At 39.0% G+C, this 17675-nt stretch overlaps 1 protein-coding gene across 4 annotated transcripts in view; it reads left to right on the forward strand.

Moving 5' to 3' along the window:
* The window catches only part of CDK14 (cyclin dependent kinase 14), a 350786-nt gene that overhangs the window by 150012 nt on the left and 183099 nt on the right, over nucleotides 1–17675 (forward strand). For all 4 annotated transcript variants that reach the window (XM_063151059.1, XM_063151053.1, XM_063151075.1 and 1 more), the window contains one exon: nucleotides 10498–10621. In XM_063151059.1, the coding sequence (XP_063007129.1) occupies nucleotides 10498–10621 (124 nt within the window). The remainder of the gene's footprint in view (nucleotides 1–10497; nucleotides 10622–17675) is intronic.

Here is a 17675-nt window from a genome sequence, read left to right on the forward strand (position 1 = left end):
GTTATATATATTTAGAAGTCTCTCTTGCCAGGCCAGCAACAAAGGCTAGTCCTAATAATGCATTAATTACTAAACCAGGCATGATGATTTGAAGTCCTACCATTTTAATGAATGAATCACCCTGCTTGGGAATTTCAGTGCAATACCTGCTCTCAAGGCTGAATTAAAAATAGCCCAAGAGTGATTTCTTTGGCTGGGAGGACAGAAACCTAGTCAGATATGCTAAAAATTCCCAGACCTTCACCAGCATGCCAAACTAGAAGTGCTCTTTTGTTTCAGAGGAAGTAAGATGGTTATTTCACAACCATTTCATTTTGATGCTTTGTTGTACTGTACTAAATTTGTTGACTCGTGCAGTTGGGGATCTGAGACTTTACCACCTTGTTTTGGTTTTAACTTCTGGGCAAAGTTGTCTTTTTGGGTCCACAGCTGATTTCTAAGGGTTAGGCTGGGCTATATGAATTAGCTTTCTCTCCCTGCCAGCCCCTTCTTTCTAGAGGTCCTTCGGTAATTTCACTTTTAGTCAGACTTTTGGACCCTGTTTGTTCAGAATCAGTGGTTATGTGATCCCTAAATCCATTTTAAAAGCTTCCAGTTGAGCAATTATATTCCAGTAGCAATAAATTAGTCTCAGCTTTCTGGGGCTAACCTGTGGGATTAAGCCATTGATGCTCTCCCAGCATGACAAAAGACCCCCTGCCTTTTAATTTTATTCTTGAGGGAAGTATTGCCTATTGATGGATATTCCTTTCTGGCTTGTTGCCAGTTATTATGACTACAAACCCACATAAGCACACGTTTTTCTTTTCCCAAAGAATATGCACAGTAGTTCCTGTTAAACAGTATTTTATAGGAAGGCAGATGCAAATTACATCTTGCCTTCTATTGGATATCTTCAGCTTAATTAGATTTCTGGATTTTCTCTGTATTTGCAATGTAAAGACAATGCTTGTTCCCTCAGGCTTACTTTTAAATGATGACTCATAAATAGAATAAAAATCTAAATTTGATGGACACACATATTGTTGTCCCCTCAGGTACTGTGCTTGACATTGCCTTTCTTTGTGGTTTTAAATAGGCTATTTGCTGTCACTTAACTATTTTAAATAAAGACTGAGCAGGATATTATAAGTATGTGTAAGTATAAAGAGGAATGTCTCAGCTGACAGTTATAGAAGTCCAGGGACAATATGCTTAGGCAAATAAAACAAGTATTATGTTTAGCATTTTTATTGGTATGTCTGTATTGACACATAATGATTCCAGGATTTTATAATTTGTGGGTGGAGGTGCAAGTCTTACAAATAATGTGAGGCTTTAAATCCTTCAAGGAATTTGTGTGTGATGCTGAGATACTGTTTTAAAAATGCCTGTCCCTGGTAATGTTAAACTAGTGATGGCATAATTGCAGTCAAGTACCTGAAACATTTTCATCAGCTTGAAGGGAAATTGGCATAAAGCAGTTGTTTCAGTCCATATATTCTGCAGACTCCATTAGGTCCAAATATACAATTATTTACCTCTTTGGTGTCTAATGAATTTGCATGTCTAGCATTTATAAATGACCATGTATTCATATACTGTGTACAGTGTTGTATTTAGAGATGCTGAGGAAAAGGGTAATCAGTTAATAATTCCCTGTGTAGAACACATGGCCTCATCTTCTCCTGTCTGGTTTAAAAGATGTCTTTCTCAGTTTTTCCACAATTGAAGGCAAGCAATAAATCTTAAATACATGGCCCCACATATAATTATGTTTCTGCTGGAAGCTACTGCTGCAGCCCTGTCCATGACTGGAAATAGGAATTGATTTATGTGTGTACTGTGTGGTGCTTGCCAAGCTGTAAAATGTGCTATTGCAAACTGAGGTACAAGGTTTGCTCCTGACTCTCCCTGTGCTGTTCCTCCTGGCACAAACTACTGAAAGCTGTACTCCTGGCTGTCTTTCCTACAGATGTTGCAGCCTTTAGAGATAGTTCCTGCTCAGTTGGAACATCTGGATTGCTTCCTGCGGCAGGAACTCTAATGGGTTAGAGCAACTAGCTGACCCTACCAATGATATTTTTTGTGTTATAATCTTAATTCTGATTTATGTCCCTTTCTGTCTGGTACAGGGCTATTTCCACCAGTCTTTTTTCTTACCTTCTTGGTTCTTCTGGGCTTTTGTTTGCAGTTGTCCATAAATAGACAACTCTGGTTTTGTAAATTCATAATTTAAGTGTCTTTTTATTTGTGCATTTCAGCATGCCCTGTGAAAATATAACTATTCTTAGCTTCTTTTAATATTTGAAATATCACCTTTATTTTAACTTTGTGTTTTACTCCATATTACCACATTCCCGATAATGCACATAAATTCATCTTTATGCCTTGATGCATTTATTTTATAATTGAGTTTGTTTACTGTAACTCCTATTACTGGTAGAATAAGTAGAGCAAAGGCTTGCATCTGTCATGCCTGCATTGCTTGTTTGCATCCCTGCCTTAGAAATAAATCTATTAATGAAAGCTGATTTGCTTCTTAATTAGTGATGCTGCCTTGAGATAGCTGAAGTCTTTTGAGAAAAGCATCCTGAATTTTTTCTCTCTGCCTTTTTTCTTCTACTTGCAGTGTTAGAGGTAATATTGATTTGCATGAGTATTTGACAGAAAAAACCCTCATCTTTGGCAATATAAAAAGACACTTGCACCTGACCCACTGTTCCTTAGTCCAGGAACACCAGTCTGAATGACAACAGGTTTTCAACCAGACAAAAACTGTTCCTGTCTCTTAATTGCTCTCAAAATCTTTTACTTCAGGCAACTTGGAAGCCTCCTGTAGTCTGCTGTGACCAGAGGGGGAAGGAACTTGCAGTTTGTTCTTATTCTATCTGATATTGCTGCACTGATTTGTTCTTTTCCCTGGGCACCTTTTCTCTTCCTAGGGCCAAAAAGTGTTAAGAAGAAATAGGCAGGCCCTCTTGTTGAGCTCTGCATGCAGGCAACAAGAATATTCAGCCTTTTCCCAGGAGCCTTTGAGACTTCAGCTCTTACCCATCTCAATTTTGAGCCTTCCTTTCTCCTAGGAAGCAGGGTACAGCAGTCTTCTGGGCATAATGGATGGATATTTTTGAAGCAAAACCTTAACTTACTAAGCCCTACCCCCACCAGAATATTTTAAAACGTGTTTTATCACTCCAGTACTGAGTATGTGGTAAAATGTGGATTGGGATTTGGGTACTAAGTTTCCTAGGGCTGTCCAATAATCTCTGTAAAAATATGCTTATGTTTCAGCAAAAAATATCATTAATTTCTCTAAAAACTTAAAAAAGATATTTTTAAAGGAATGTATTAGATAGTAATTAGTGACACATAGAGGGATGCTGCAACACTCTTCTGTGCTAAATGTTCAAGAAGAGGTCAGTCAACTTTATAGCAACTATATAGCTAAAAAACCCAGATATGATAAAAATACTGTATTTGTTAAATCAAGGATTTAATGGTGGTCTCCATAACATGGGATTGAAAATGTTGAAATACACTGGGTGTTAAATGATATTATCTGAAATCTCTGGAACTTAGTAATTTATGATATTTGTGTATTCCTGCTGTAGTACTGCGAGCATTGTCCTTAACTAATGGTTGCAGTTGTTAAAGTTGAATCTGCATTTGTCAGATGAGTAATTTTGGCATTTAATAACTAATGTGAAAATTAATAATCTGAGTCGAAGCCATAGGGTATTTGTCATCTGATGTCTTCTGGAAGCATTAATATTTATCACTGATTTCAGCTTTAGGATGGTCTGAAGCACAAAGGGTAGGGAGGCATTCAGACCGTGCAAGGATTGGGCAGCCCCTGTGTTGTATCCATATGAGGTTTACTGCGCTAAAGTGGAGCTGCCTGAGCTTTGCCAGTAGCAGAGTGTTGCACACTGCCTCTTGCTAAGCAGTAGCTACATTTATTACTAATAAGATACAAACCCATGTGCTTGTTAGAAAAGCATAATAGCTGAAAAGTAGGATGAAACAATGCTGTAGGTTTTAGGTTGCAGTTATGTTAATGTAAGCTTCCCTAGGATGTTTCTGTTTTCTTTCCATTGGGTGATTGTATCAACATCTGTGGCATGGACAGGAGGTTTGTGCTGCCCCTTTTCTGTGGGGAAGCATTTGTTGGATTGCAGGGGCAGTCCTGCATACCCATGTGGCAGAGACATGTTACTTGGTGTAGGGGAAGCTGTGGTGTGTGAGCACCTGTGTGTAACCAGAGAGGGGTGTCCAACCAGGAGGTTGAGTGCCATAGAAGTAAGGTGCACAGGAAGTAGGCAATGAAACTGTGGTAGTAGATCCAGTTGTGATAAATTTTCATGTCACTGACTCACTGGGGTTTGAAGAAAACAGTCTTTGACTTTAAGGTGAAAACCTGCTGTGGTAGTCCTTTTAAATTTATCTATTGTTACTGGAAGCAAATCGAAACTAATGGCATGCTTTTGAAATCTCTCTCCTACTCACTAAAATTGGTCATGCTGCTGATGTGAAGTTGAATTAAAAGTGTATTTCAGCAGATATGTTAAGTAAGAAGTGATGCTGTTTAATGTGGTTGAGAAGGTGCTATTTTTCATTCCTCATTCAGTGAATAAGCAGGTGTGCAGCAGACAGAGTAATGTTATGCCAAATTAAGGTCGTCTTTTACACATGGCATTGAAAATTGATTATTTAAATTAGACTTTTTCGTTATAAGACATTAAATATAGCATCAGCATTTCACTCTACTTCATGTCAGTCTTGTCACTTAATGGTTTGATAATATGCACAAGTGTGAATGGTTAATGCAGGAGCTTCATTAGCATGTTAAAATCATGCTAGAATGTCACTTTCTTAAGTGCACTTGTACTTTATTGTCTCTATGGTCTTCATGATTCACATAGGGCAAGAACACATGTATATTGTAGGGAGAACACGTCAAGATTTTTAAAATCAGCGAGGCAACAATTGTCACTCTGACCTACTTCAGCATGGAAGTGTGCTGATGAAAGGTAAAAAAGCAGATTCAATTGAATTGAATTTATTTTTACTTTTGCTATTCAGAAGTAAAAACCTGAGTCTTCCACTTACTGAACCTTAGCAGATGACTACAGCTGATCATAAGGGAGTGTCTTTACACTCAGTTAATTAAGCACACCTTCCTCATTGCAAATGACTGTAGTAGTACCCAGAGGGGACAAAAAATGATTAAAACAGCATCAAAGAGAATAGAAGTTAGCAAATTAATACATTCCAATCTCTTTCCTTTGCAGTTCTGCTGAAAATAAGTGGAAAAATCTGTATATATATATTTTTAAGCAATGATGCAATAAATATTTCCAGTGACTGTATTTCTGTGTGATATTGCCTTGGTAGGACTCCACTCCTTCGTGTGTAAGGAATGCAGGAGCAAGTTAGAAGCCTTTATAAAAGCACTGGATTGAAGTGGACTGTTGTAAAATTCTTTTGGAGGGAACGCAGTTGATTCCAGGGAAGGCAGATATGAGGAACCTTTTTGTGAGATAAATCTTATTATAATCCTGAAAATCCTGCAGATTCAAATACCTAATAATTTTTAATTCTGATTTTCCTTATTCATGCGAATACAAATTTGTCTCAAGTCAGTTCTTTCTTCCTGGAACTTCTTCTGACAATTTAAGAAACAGAGTCTACAAAACTTTGACCTAAAAAGTGCAGTATTTCCCCAGGTATTAGAAGTGAAAAGTTTGATTTTATCTTGTGGTTATTATCCTGGTTTAGAAGAGGGAAATGAATAGCAAACCAAGAGAGATAAAAAAGATTGTGCTTGGTGAGGTTTTGACATGCCAGCATAAGTCACAGAGGGACATTTCTCATTGCTTCTGCGATAGTGCATATAACCAGGTAGTTTTATCTAATATGATGTTTTAAAACAAGTAGTTCTAAGATTCCTGAATAGTTGAGTGAGCCCAAATGGAACTGAGTTTGGTTCTGTTTATTTCCAAGGCTGTGAGATGGCACTGTAGTGATTTGTTACCTCCTTTTGCCATTTTAAATAGCCAATAAGGTACAGAAGCCTGTACTGTCCTCTGGATAATAGGGAGAACTTCACTGATTGCAAGCATGAGATGGGATGTCCTAAGTTTGGTTTCTTTTACTGGTATTTTTAGATTTGATGGCCTAATAGGACTAAATATGATTTTATTGATGCTGAATACACACATGGGAATTCAGATGACTGTGTGATTCCCAGACAGTGTGCTTTGATACATAGGGCAAGCAGGGGCATTTATGTAATCAGTGTTGGATGATAATAAAGCCTGTGTGGTATTGTGTATTTTTCAAAAGTAGCTATACTAATAGAGCAGTATGAGCTTGCTAAAGGAAAGACATTGATTCAGGTTTGCTTTCAGCTTTGTTCTGAAATGATGTTAATGCCTGTTCCAGATTCTCAGCCTTTTTGCAGACTTTACTGCCAAGAGAGCAGAACCAAGAGTTTTGTGCATCTTCTGTAAACTAAAAAGTTCTTTGTAGCTTTCCAGTTCTGTGTAGCCTTTTACTTCTGTGTCCAGGTCCTCTATTCCCAAAATACAACATGAATTAAGAGAGCTCAAATGAAGAAAATAGTTTAGAAATCCCTCTCTGCCATCATGGAAAGTCCTAAAAAAGGCCCCCACAGGCATCATTATTCTGTCCTTTTGGCAAGCATCCTCTCTGTCATTGGGATCCTCAGTGCCTCAGCAGAGTCTGTGTGGAAATGGTACATTTTCCAGAGAATCTCCCTAGGCATGTTGTGGATTTCTGCTTCTCACTTACCTCAATATCCTTTGCCAGAAACTCTCTGCCCTCTCTGGTAATGGAAGGCAACTGTGTGGAGTTATCTGAGTGCTTTACACAGATCACTTGTACGCAAGTGTTCCCCTTCATCCTTAGACTGGAAAGAGCTTTCTGAACCTAAGTCAGACAGTGTCAGCTGCTCTCAATCCCACCCTTTAGATGTGTTTTGCACAGCCTGTGTCAGTGTCTACCTCACAAGCTCCTTCAGAGGCCACCAGACAGTGAATCATTCTGCAGCACGTGGGCCACCAGGCAGCCATTGCGTGTCTGCATGTCAGGCTCTGGGTTGTGCAATCACCCAGACTCGTTCAAACACCAGGAAAGCACTGGGTTGTGCACTCACCCAGACTCATTCAAACACCAGGAAAGCTGGGCGCTTCATCCACATAGCTACAAGTCTCTCAGGAAATGTTGTATTCTAAAACTACCGTGGCCATTTGGTCAAATGTTGCATATAGCTCAAATGGTTATCCAGGCATTACACTTGAAGGACTGTGTAGGTGCTAACTCACCCTTTGAGGGCTTTCTCTTGTATGTTTTAAGAACTGCTAATGTTCTTTTAATATCACAGTCCATAAACCCTGAATTAGCTTTGACCTGCATGCATTTTTCTCGCTGACAACGAAAAGTCTTCATTAAAATATGTTGCTCATTAAAGTGAGAGCTGCATAACAGGGAAAAAAGGTATTTTTTAATGGCTGAAAGAAATAAGCAAGACTTGAAGCCACTAGTGTTAAGTTTTTTTTTGTCTGAATGTAGTGTTGAGCTTCTTAATATTAAACTTTGCTGAAAACCTGACTTCTAGGAACAAATCCCTGTCCTGTTTTCTGTCTTTTTCAACACAGTGACCTTTGGTATTTTGTGAGCCTAATTTTATTATCAAAACCTTTGTTCTTATTAATAAGCTAGAAACTGTACACAAACGATGTCTTAGTTTATTTATTGCAGGTTATTCATTACCTATACAGCCATGCAAATATGACCATGCAAATATTAAAATTACCAACATGAAAGCTAACGAGTTATGTGTCTGTCTTGATTTTACCATCACAACCAACCTGTTGAAATACATGGTGAATTTGCCATTGACTGCAGCTCCCATCCTGGGGCCTTGGGAAATGGCAGTTCCATTGCCTGTACAAAACTCCCTGAAAAAAACCCAGGCTGAGGTTTCATGGTGATTGGAATTGAGTGAGGTGGTGGAAGGATGAAGTAAGATGAGAGTATGACTGTGATAGGAGAAATGTCAATTTCAGACTGGGTATATGGGTAAGGATTGATGGTTCCTCATATAGGATTCATTTTTGTTCTTGAGAAGTTAATGCAGACAATCTGGGAAGAAAATTGGTTTCCTGGAGAAGGCTTTCCTCCAGATCAGGGGTGTGAACTTGACTGTGAGAGGGCAGAAGTGCTTTGTGAGGAACCAGAAACATTTTTTTCCAATTCATCTCTTCTTTTTGTGGGCTGAGAAACCGTTGGAAATGGAGAGGCCTCCCTTGGTGTTTTCTCATCCCAAGAAATCTCAAAGGACCAGTGGTTTGCAGAATGCTTTGCTGCCAGATGTTAGGCTTGTGTTCACATAAATCTTTTCACATTTAAATTACCAAATAAAAACAAAGGGGAAGAGAAAAAGAGAAAGCAAAAAAACCAATATTTGAGTTTACCCTGTAATGAATTCAGGAAGATTATTTTTCCCCCTTGTCTTCCATGTGCTTCCTCCAAGGAGGTGTGAGTGAATTAATTAACTTTTGGGGAAGTACTTAATGTGTACAGCATGTCTACAAGTTTGGAATAAAACTACATTCCAAAGCTGTCCTCTAGAGCAGATGTTTATTCTGTTTAGCTGTGAAGTTGTTGGGCATTTTTTTTAGCACATTATGTCAAATCATTTGACTCTTTTCACTAAAGCCAAATGAAAGACATTAATAAATATATTTTGAGTTGTTATAAAGATTACAGGGCTGTAAGCTACCATGATAATTGAAATTTCTTTGCATATTTGAAAATAATGTTTGAAGTGAAATGCTATTAATTTAGCCTGGCAAACTTGTTATTTTGCCCATCTTGTTATTTTAAAAAATGTATTATTTTGAAGTAATTTAATAGAATTAAATTGATATTTTCAGGCTGTAATGAAAGCTATTTCTGCTTCTTGCTCTTATTAAAATAGTTTTTATGTACCATGAATTCCACTTTAACCACAATTCAGAAAGGAATGTGCATGTTACTTATGACTTTCCTGCTATTCTTTGTTCCTGTATTTTTCTCTCAGGTTTCCTCAGCACATTGTTAGACCCTACCCTGGCAAGAAGGTGATTGATATGGCTCTTTGTGCCCTGGCTAAATAGTTAAACATAGAGTGCATTGTGTCTGCACTCAGGGAAAAAATGAAATGCAATTAAATTAATTTCACCTTCAGTTACATGACATTTCTGTTTCTTTCATGTCAGCCTTTATTCTCTTCTATAATCAGATTTTGTAACCCTTTTTAGAATGTCTCTTCACTTCAGTAATCACTGAATAGGATGCTTGTGTTGCAAGTTAATTAGAAATTCTCATGTGCCCAAGTTGACTTTTCCCCAATCTTTGGGGTGGTTACCACGTCTTCCTAGAGAGCACATGTCACTGTCCTCTGAGCTGTGAGGCACGGAGTCCATACCTGCTCTTGGATCCTCCATGTTTAGCTTTGGAGGGCATTTTTGCGTTCACATCTAGAAACTGAAGTATTTCTCAAGATATATCAGGGAAAAGGAAGGGTCTCTGCATTGGGACAGGTTCTTCATAACTGCAAAGAAAACTCCTGGGAGTTCATTCACCCTTTGTGTTGACAAAACCCATGACGGGTAACACAGCCCTTCCCAGCAAGTGTCTGAAATGATGCAGGAAAATTATGCATATGAGAGATGGAAAGGGGAGGACAAAAGATCCTCTTCCTCCAGCTCCTTGTTCATAATTGTGAATTACAGAATACACAATAGTAATGCTTAGATTTAGGAGTAAGCATTTATAGAGTCCAGGGAAGGACTCTAAGAAACCAGATGGTGAGTTAGGTTTCTATCTAAAATTACCTTAAAGACTATTGCAAGTAGATTTCAAAAGTCATCTTTAGGTTCAGTGAGAGTTATTTCCTAATGAAAATACATAAGAAACTCCCATTAAAATAGACTTCAAGAGATAAAATCTATTTTACTTGCAGATTTCCTTGGGTATGCAGGCATTATTGTTATACTATTAATTTCTTCTTTGTTTTAGCTTCAGCATTCCATCCCCCAGCCTTATCTCCCCATCCCTATCCACCCTGTACTGTTGCTGCCTATAATTAGTGAAGATACACATCTGTCTTCAGGCTACCACCTAATCTCTAAGGCCATATGGGTAAATGGAATATAATTATAATTTGGTAGAAACCAAGCCTTCTGCACATGGTTGTATTGCTCTCATTCTGTTTAAAGCAGTCAAATTGAATCTATGACATTGGAGGCTGGGTTTAGTCCTTGCAAAGTAAGTATATTTCAGATGGAAATTTTGTTGTGTTAAATTTGGGTGGGATTTAGCCAGTTTGGGAGGAATTCTGACACAATGTTACCGCAATGTGCAAGCACCCTGCATATCATGAAGAAATCACCTGTGGTTATATGCAAAATATTAACAGAGGTCATTTTTTGTCCCCCTCTTTTTCAGTTATTTTTATTTCAGTTGCTGCGAGGACTGTCTTACATCCACCAGCGTTACATTTTGCACAGGGACCTGAAACCACAGAACCTTCTGATCAGTGACACGGGGGAGTTAAAGCTGGCAGACTTTGGTAGGCAAGCAGTTAATTACAAGTATCTTATAATGTTGTAGGAATGTCAGACAGATGGTTCCATTGATTTCTCTTCCCCCCCCCCCCCCACCCTATTCCTTGGACGCACCTTCTTCATTGTAGATAATTGCACATTTTTCTCTTGAGTGAAGAAATTGATTATGGTCAACAAAATGCTTGATTAAAAGGGAGCAAGTGAAAAACAAATACCTACTCCAGATCTCTCAAGGAAGATCATGCTGAAAGTATTTCCATTTTATTTACCATGAGACCTCTGAATTAGAATTAAAAATCTTAAAAAAAAAAAAAAGGCAGAGAGATATGGGGAAATATAAACTGTATGAAAAGCACAATCACTTTATGGAAGCAGCTTGAGGGTTGTGAGGTCTGGATTGACTTTCATTAAATGGTCATTGCAAGAGACTGAAGGACACAAGTGTTCCTTCTGTAGAATAAAGGACACTAGGATCACCTGGATTGCTTTCAGTATCCATTAGTTCTTTCTGGGGAAGGCTTACATGGAATATAAAGTCAGGGTAAATTGTCCACTGAAGTCTTAGCCTTTGGCCTATTTTTAAATTTTTAAGCCATTTTCTAGTGGCTACACCAAGGCAAGTACTCTTTCCCCTGAAAGCCATTGTGAATGCAGATGTGGAAAATGGCAATATTTTTCTTTAGTGGTTTTCACAAAAGGTTGTAGGAATTTCTTTCTTTCCTGTAGGTCAGCTTCTCAGTTACTGATTCCAGCAGTACTTTTGAAGTAAGCTGAAAATGTGACCTATTGGCTTTTAAAAAATGTCTTTTATTTTATGACTGCTATCCACATCATGCTTCACATTTCATGCAGCAGCAGTAATGAGGAAGCCTTGTGTGCTAATTGGCAATTTCACTGCTAATGTAGTCGTGAGGTTTTGTCTTTTAATTAGCGTTACTGCAATTAACAGCTCAGTGTGTATTTGCTATGCTGGAGAAGGGAACAGGACTTAAGGTGGACACAGTCCACAAGGACTTGGTTGGCCTTTGAATTGTAAGGCAATTATAGAAATAGTATTAGAAGCACTTGTCTCCTGGTTTACATATGATTCTTTGCTGTCATTTTTCAAAACTTGCTGTTTTTTGAATAAATGGTTAAAAACCCCATTCATGCATGTTGCATTTTATTGTGAGGTTTCATATCTTAAGGATATGAAACAGGTGCATCATTCAGTGTTCTTGCAGTGAAATATGAGTTAAGCCTCTGTTGAAGGTGCTGTGCTGTTTAATAGTTTTGTTGTATAATTTATATGCAGAGAACCCTATGAACTAATCTGACTTCCAAATATCCCCATATTATAAATTTTTCGGGAGATTGTAACAACGGTTCTCTAGCTTTGGTGGATGCTGGAAACCATAAAAGATCTCATAAATTCTTTTGTATGTAAAATGTTTCCTACAGTGTGGGGGTGGATTGCTGAAGCTCTATGGCTTGTGTGGCTGGGGAGAGGGAGGCTGCAAATTTTTTTGTGTGTTTTTAAGAAAAAAGAAAACAACCTGCCCTTTACCAGCACTATTAAATGCATTGCTGGATGTGTGAACCAGTTAATGAACAGTTCAACTCAGACACGAGTTGACTCTGGTTGTGTTGCCTGGTGGTGCCAGAGAGCAGAGGACAAGGTGGGATGATGGTTTGTGCCTTGCTATAGTAGGAAATGTAATTATTTATCACTTCTAATGGAATTGTTGCCTCATTGTAGCACCAGGCTGGATAGCCCAGTGATGACATGAAAGGCAGGATTTTCACAAGTTTGTGTTGGCAGGAGTTTGTGGTTGACCATTGTGCATGGTTTTGATAGAGGGACTAGAAATGTGTAAGTACAGCCAGAAAGAAACACACAGTGGTAGAGACATGAATATACAATATTGGACAGAAGGTATTTTTTCCCTTTTAAGTTTGCCTTGACATAACAGAAACATCTGTGTAATCTACTCTTATACAGGGGCAGAAGATTATCTATCTCCTTTTTTTTTTTAAAGCTAGATTTTCTTTCATGGCTCATGACCTCATAAAACTGAAAACCAGATGGGTTAAATTTCTCTTCCGAGAACCAAGATGAAAAATTAGAAGTGTTGAGGTCAAAGTCTGAAAGATCATGACCCCTTTCACTGGGATCATGAGAAGTGAGAGCACACCTGTGTGCTGTCCGTGTGCCCCTGTGCATATTTACTATTTAAATGCTGTATTATTATAGCCCATCCTCCAGCTTCCCAGTATGGAAGACTCTTCTTAAACAAGGTGTAAACTACAGTCCTATTTCTCTTTATGCTTTTCTCCCACAAATGACTAATTTGCAATAATGTGCTTGGAAAGGAAGTCAGTTTAGATTGTATACTTGATTAATTATGTGAGGAGCAGTGTGAAAATTAGAAAGATGGTTGCTTTTCTTTCAAATGCACTCAAGGCAGGAGAGAACCTATCAAGAAATCAGTGATTTTGCTAGCATAATAAATATAAAATCCTAGAGCAAAGGCCTTTTAGTCTCTAAGGACAAGACCTTCAGATTTTGGCTTCATAAGTTTACCAAAAATATCAGCATCATGTCTGAAGTTTTTCATTTGGCATCAGGCTTATTTAATCTCTTCACTGTAGGATATCAAATACTTAAAAGCAGGCTGGTGGATCATAATTCTTGAATAAACAAGGTAAAAGAGGCTATTCATGTCTGCCAGTGCCTTGCACTGTGGCTGAAGTGGAATCTGTGAATAACTGTGGGCATGTGTTTTTCTGTAGCAGGGCTCCCAGACACACACACTTCACTGTGTGGGAGTGTCTTTGTTCAGATGAACAGCAGTTTGCGTTTCTGTTCATTGTGCTCTAGCTGCTAGGAAATGAACGTTTATGAGAAGACTCAGCGGTCAAATGAAAAGGGAGAGCAGAAAATAGAGGCTTTATCAAATTAAAAATGGATGAGCTATAAAAAATGGCTTTATTGAGAACATATAATAGGGGAGACTACATCTCGAGTAATTGTTGCTGTGAAAAATAGTCCTTGAACATCATACCTGCATTCTTTTTGAAACCTAATTAACATTCCAGAGGAAAGTAAAGTATATTTGGAGTTCTTATGGAATGAAGTGCAAGAATTATTTTTGATCCTATGGTGTGAATTTGGCTGTCTATGAGTTTATTTCCCCTCCTGCATATGTCAGTCTAAGTAGAAATACAATATTTTAAACCTCTAATGAGTAACACCATAAGAAATTTGTCTCAGACTTCAGCAGAAAGACTCATAATCCTCAGGGGCACCACGCCCTGAGCTGGTAGGCACGGACAGGGAGCAGACCAGAGCCCCTGCAATCCAGAGGAAGTAGTTAGTGACCTCCTGTGCCATTCAGATCCTCACAAGTCTGTGGGTCCAGATGGGATTCATGTGAGGGTATTGAAGGGGCTGGCAGAAGAGCTCATTAAGCCACTCTCCATTAATTGATCTTTGCTCCTGGTTAGCTGGGGAGGTCCCAGATGATTGGAGGTTAGCAAATGTGAAACCCATCTACAGGAAGGGTTGGAAGAAGGATCTCTGGGGGACTGCAGGCCTGTCAGTCTGACCTCAGGAAGGGGGCTGTAAGCATCATAGAGTCCAACTTCTCACCCTTCCCAGGACAAACCCAAGAATCACACCATGAGAGTACTTGGAAAGCTAACTGATGTCATTGTCAGACTGCTCTCTGTGATCTTTGACAGACTGTAGATTGAGGGATGTTCTCAATAACTGGAGAAAGGTTATTGTTTTATCCATTTGCAAGAAGGAAGGTCTGGAGTACTGCAGCTGGTCAACCACTATCCCATAGGAAATGATGGAATGAGGCTTCTTGTAGGTGTGAAGAAAGTGTTTGCCAGTTTTAGTCACAATAAATCATGTTAGATCCATGGGATTGCCTGCTGTAATGGAATGAGGAGCTCTGCAGTGCCTTAAGAGTTGGTTACCAAGAGCCTGGTGGTGCCCTTGGGTGCACAGTGGGAGCATGAGGGATAATGGTCATAAGCTGAACACACAACTGGCTATAAGGAAAGAAATGTTTGGTATGAAAGTACTTCAGCCCTGGAGCAGCCCAGAGGTGTTGTGAGATCTGTTTGCTTCCCTTACTGGACTAAGCCTTGAGTAATCTGGCAGATTGAACTAGGCAAATTGTTCTTGTGTGGTTCCGTGACTCACTAAATACCTTGCTTGTTTTGTTTTGTTTCTTAATGATTGGAGATTGGTATTTAGTTATTGTATATGCTGATATAAATCAAGATTGGCTAATCAATTATGTTTGCATGCAGATTATCATACTTGATAAACTCCAGCCCCAAGTCCCTAAATAGCTGACAATAATCAGGTGGGAGGTGAGTCCCACCTTCTGTGTGGGACTTTCCAAGAAGGATTTACTCTTTTCCTGCCTTGTTTCTTATTCTCTGAAAAGAGCCTCTTGCAATCTGATATTCTGACACCTCCAAAGCAATGTCGACCTTTATTCTGATCATAGCACAATTACTCTTACATATTCTTTAGTTAAAATAGTTTTTTGCTTTCTGGGTTGAAAAATACATGTTATAGTTGTTATTAGATATTTTCTGATAAAAGATTTACATAGCTTTGAGGTGACATCACCCACATTTCAATGCACTGAAAATATCATCAGGTTATGTGTGTCAAGAACAAAACATTTAGACGTGACTAGCATGTGACACAGTAAAAGCACTTCTGAGACTGTGAGAGAAAGTGGCCAAGTCACTAGTAGGGCCTTGGCCTCCTCCCCTCTGAGATAACCAGCCTGCTGCTGGGGTTTACTTCTCAGGGAGTTGCTCATTTGTGAATCTTCTCTGCAGCTGCCTTTCCCTGCCATCTCTTCTCTTAGACCTGCAGCAGAAGTAAGCTGCTTGAAGTGGGTGAATGTGAAGTTTGAAGACCTGTTAGATCTCTGTTTGGGATTGTGCAGTTATTTTAAGTGCAAGTGCTTCTGTGTAATCACATCTTTTAATTAGATGCCATTCTTTTTAGTGTGTATAATGCCTTTTTCTCTGTGCTATGGCTCTAAGACAGGGTGTATAAACTATGAAGGCACCTGCCTAACCTTAGGTACCTACATAGCAGGCACACAAGTGCAAAATACAATTTCAAAGTATGGAAAAACAGGTCTAGAAGTATTGTTATCTTGAGTATATTTGAAAGGAGAGGAAAACTTGATTATTGATAATTTTCTAAATTGAAAAATTTAGAAAATACTTGAATAGATGCTTCCCCTATCTGCCCCATTTTTTGGTAATTTTAGTCCTTTAAAAAAATCTTCAAACTGTAGTAACGCTACCAATAAATTCCAGTGTTGCAAGGTGAGTTGACAAGGAGCATCAGGTACTTAGTGCTTTAATGTTTGTTTCTGTAGTTGAGAGTTGCTCTTTCTCATCTGTGGGAATCTGCTTTGAAGTGGAAAAGCAGCATGACATCATCATAAAAATGTCTTTTATTTAGTCTCTCAAATAACACTAACCCTGAAGCTTTTCCCGACTACTTTTTGTTGTCTTTGGGGATCTCTGGATGAGTAAGGATCTGCAGGAGGTCTGTATTGTGGTGAAAGTCCTGCCTTAAGCTTTCAGAATTTTTCTTAATATACAGTCCTCTGATGTAGTAAAAGAATCAAGTCAGTGTGATTCAACCATGCATCCTTCTAGATACATAGAATGATAAATAATAGATAGCAGGAGCAAAGAGACTTGAGGATTAAAACAAAGGGAATTATACTCAATGGACTTGCAGTTTAAAACTGTGACTTGAGTATTAGAGAGAATGTTCCCATGCATTTCCATATAGATTTTTCTGTGGAGAGCATGACAGTGGTATGTCATGAGGGACAAGGTTATTTCTGTATAGCTTACTGTTAAAATTGCTAAAACTATGTTGACAAGTTGAAAAGAAAAAAAAGTGGTTTTTTGGGTTTTTTTCTTCACAGTAAGAATCCCACAAGGGTTTCTTTATAATGTACTGTATAATATTCCTATGAAAAGTGAATAGCATCAAAGATTGCTTGTGTGGATAACTGCAATGTTTTCCTGTGTAAATGTTCCACAGAGTATCAGTTCTTGGAGATGCTGATATAAGGAGTTGTCTCAGTGCCCAAAGAGCTGGTATGATATTGTTGGGGATTTGATGGAACTGTTAGCAGAGTTCCTCTGAGAGTGCCTCTAGTTATGTGGGCTGGCTCCCTTTGGTTGCCTGGCTTTAGGTGAGACTGATTTGGGGAGCCTGACGCAGCCTTTGTGCTGAGTTGTAGGAGCTGCCCGCTCACCCCTGAGGCTCCTGCCCCCACAGCAGCCCTTCTGCAGGCTCCAGAGAAGGGCTAGGAGCTGTCTGGGTGCTGGTTATCAGAGGCTGCTGCAGGTAAAGAAAACCAGTTTACCCCAAACATAGGTACACAGACCCCTCTAACACCCTGCCTGAGTTGAACATGGTAAGAATATTTCTGTCCCATATTCCTGTTGGAGATTGCTGTTACTCCAGGTACAGCCTGTTCCTTTCTGATAACAGCCATTGAAATCTGAAGAATTGGTTCGTTTACCCCTCAGCAAGGACAGTAGTGGGCTTCTTTGAGGACTCTAGTTGTATTAAATATCAAGCAAGGAAGATAACTTCAGTGACAATGTTGTGAAGAAATTGAAAAAAAAAAAAAAGTGAGAACCTGGAAAGTGAACCCCAAAGTGCTCAAACCAGAGTCAGCTTGCAGGCCTTTATAAAGTACTTAATAAAGCAGTTATTTTTGTAATGAGCTGCAAATGCCTCATGTTCCATGGAGAGCAGAAGCTGCTGTTGCTGTGTACAGTGGCAGCTGGGGCTGGAGCAGCAGAGCAGGCTGGGTGTGTTTGTCCTGGAATAGCCTTTATGGCCTGTTACTGAGTCAGGGTGAAAAGCCCTTCTGTCCACATTTTCTACACCCAGGCAAAGTAAGGCCAGAGCTCAGGAGCAGAGGTTATAGGTAGCTATGGCACCCTCAAATCTTTTTCTTGGGGGAAAAATAAATGATGTAGGCTGCAAAAGCTGTGGGC

This window comes from Melospiza melodia, chromosome 1 (genome assembly GCF_035770615.1).
Source record: "Melospiza melodia melodia isolate bMelMel2 chromosome 1, bMelMel2.pri, whole genome shotgun sequence".
Taxonomy (NCBI): domain Eukaryota; kingdom Metazoa; phylum Chordata; class Aves; order Passeriformes; family Passerellidae; genus Melospiza; species Melospiza melodia.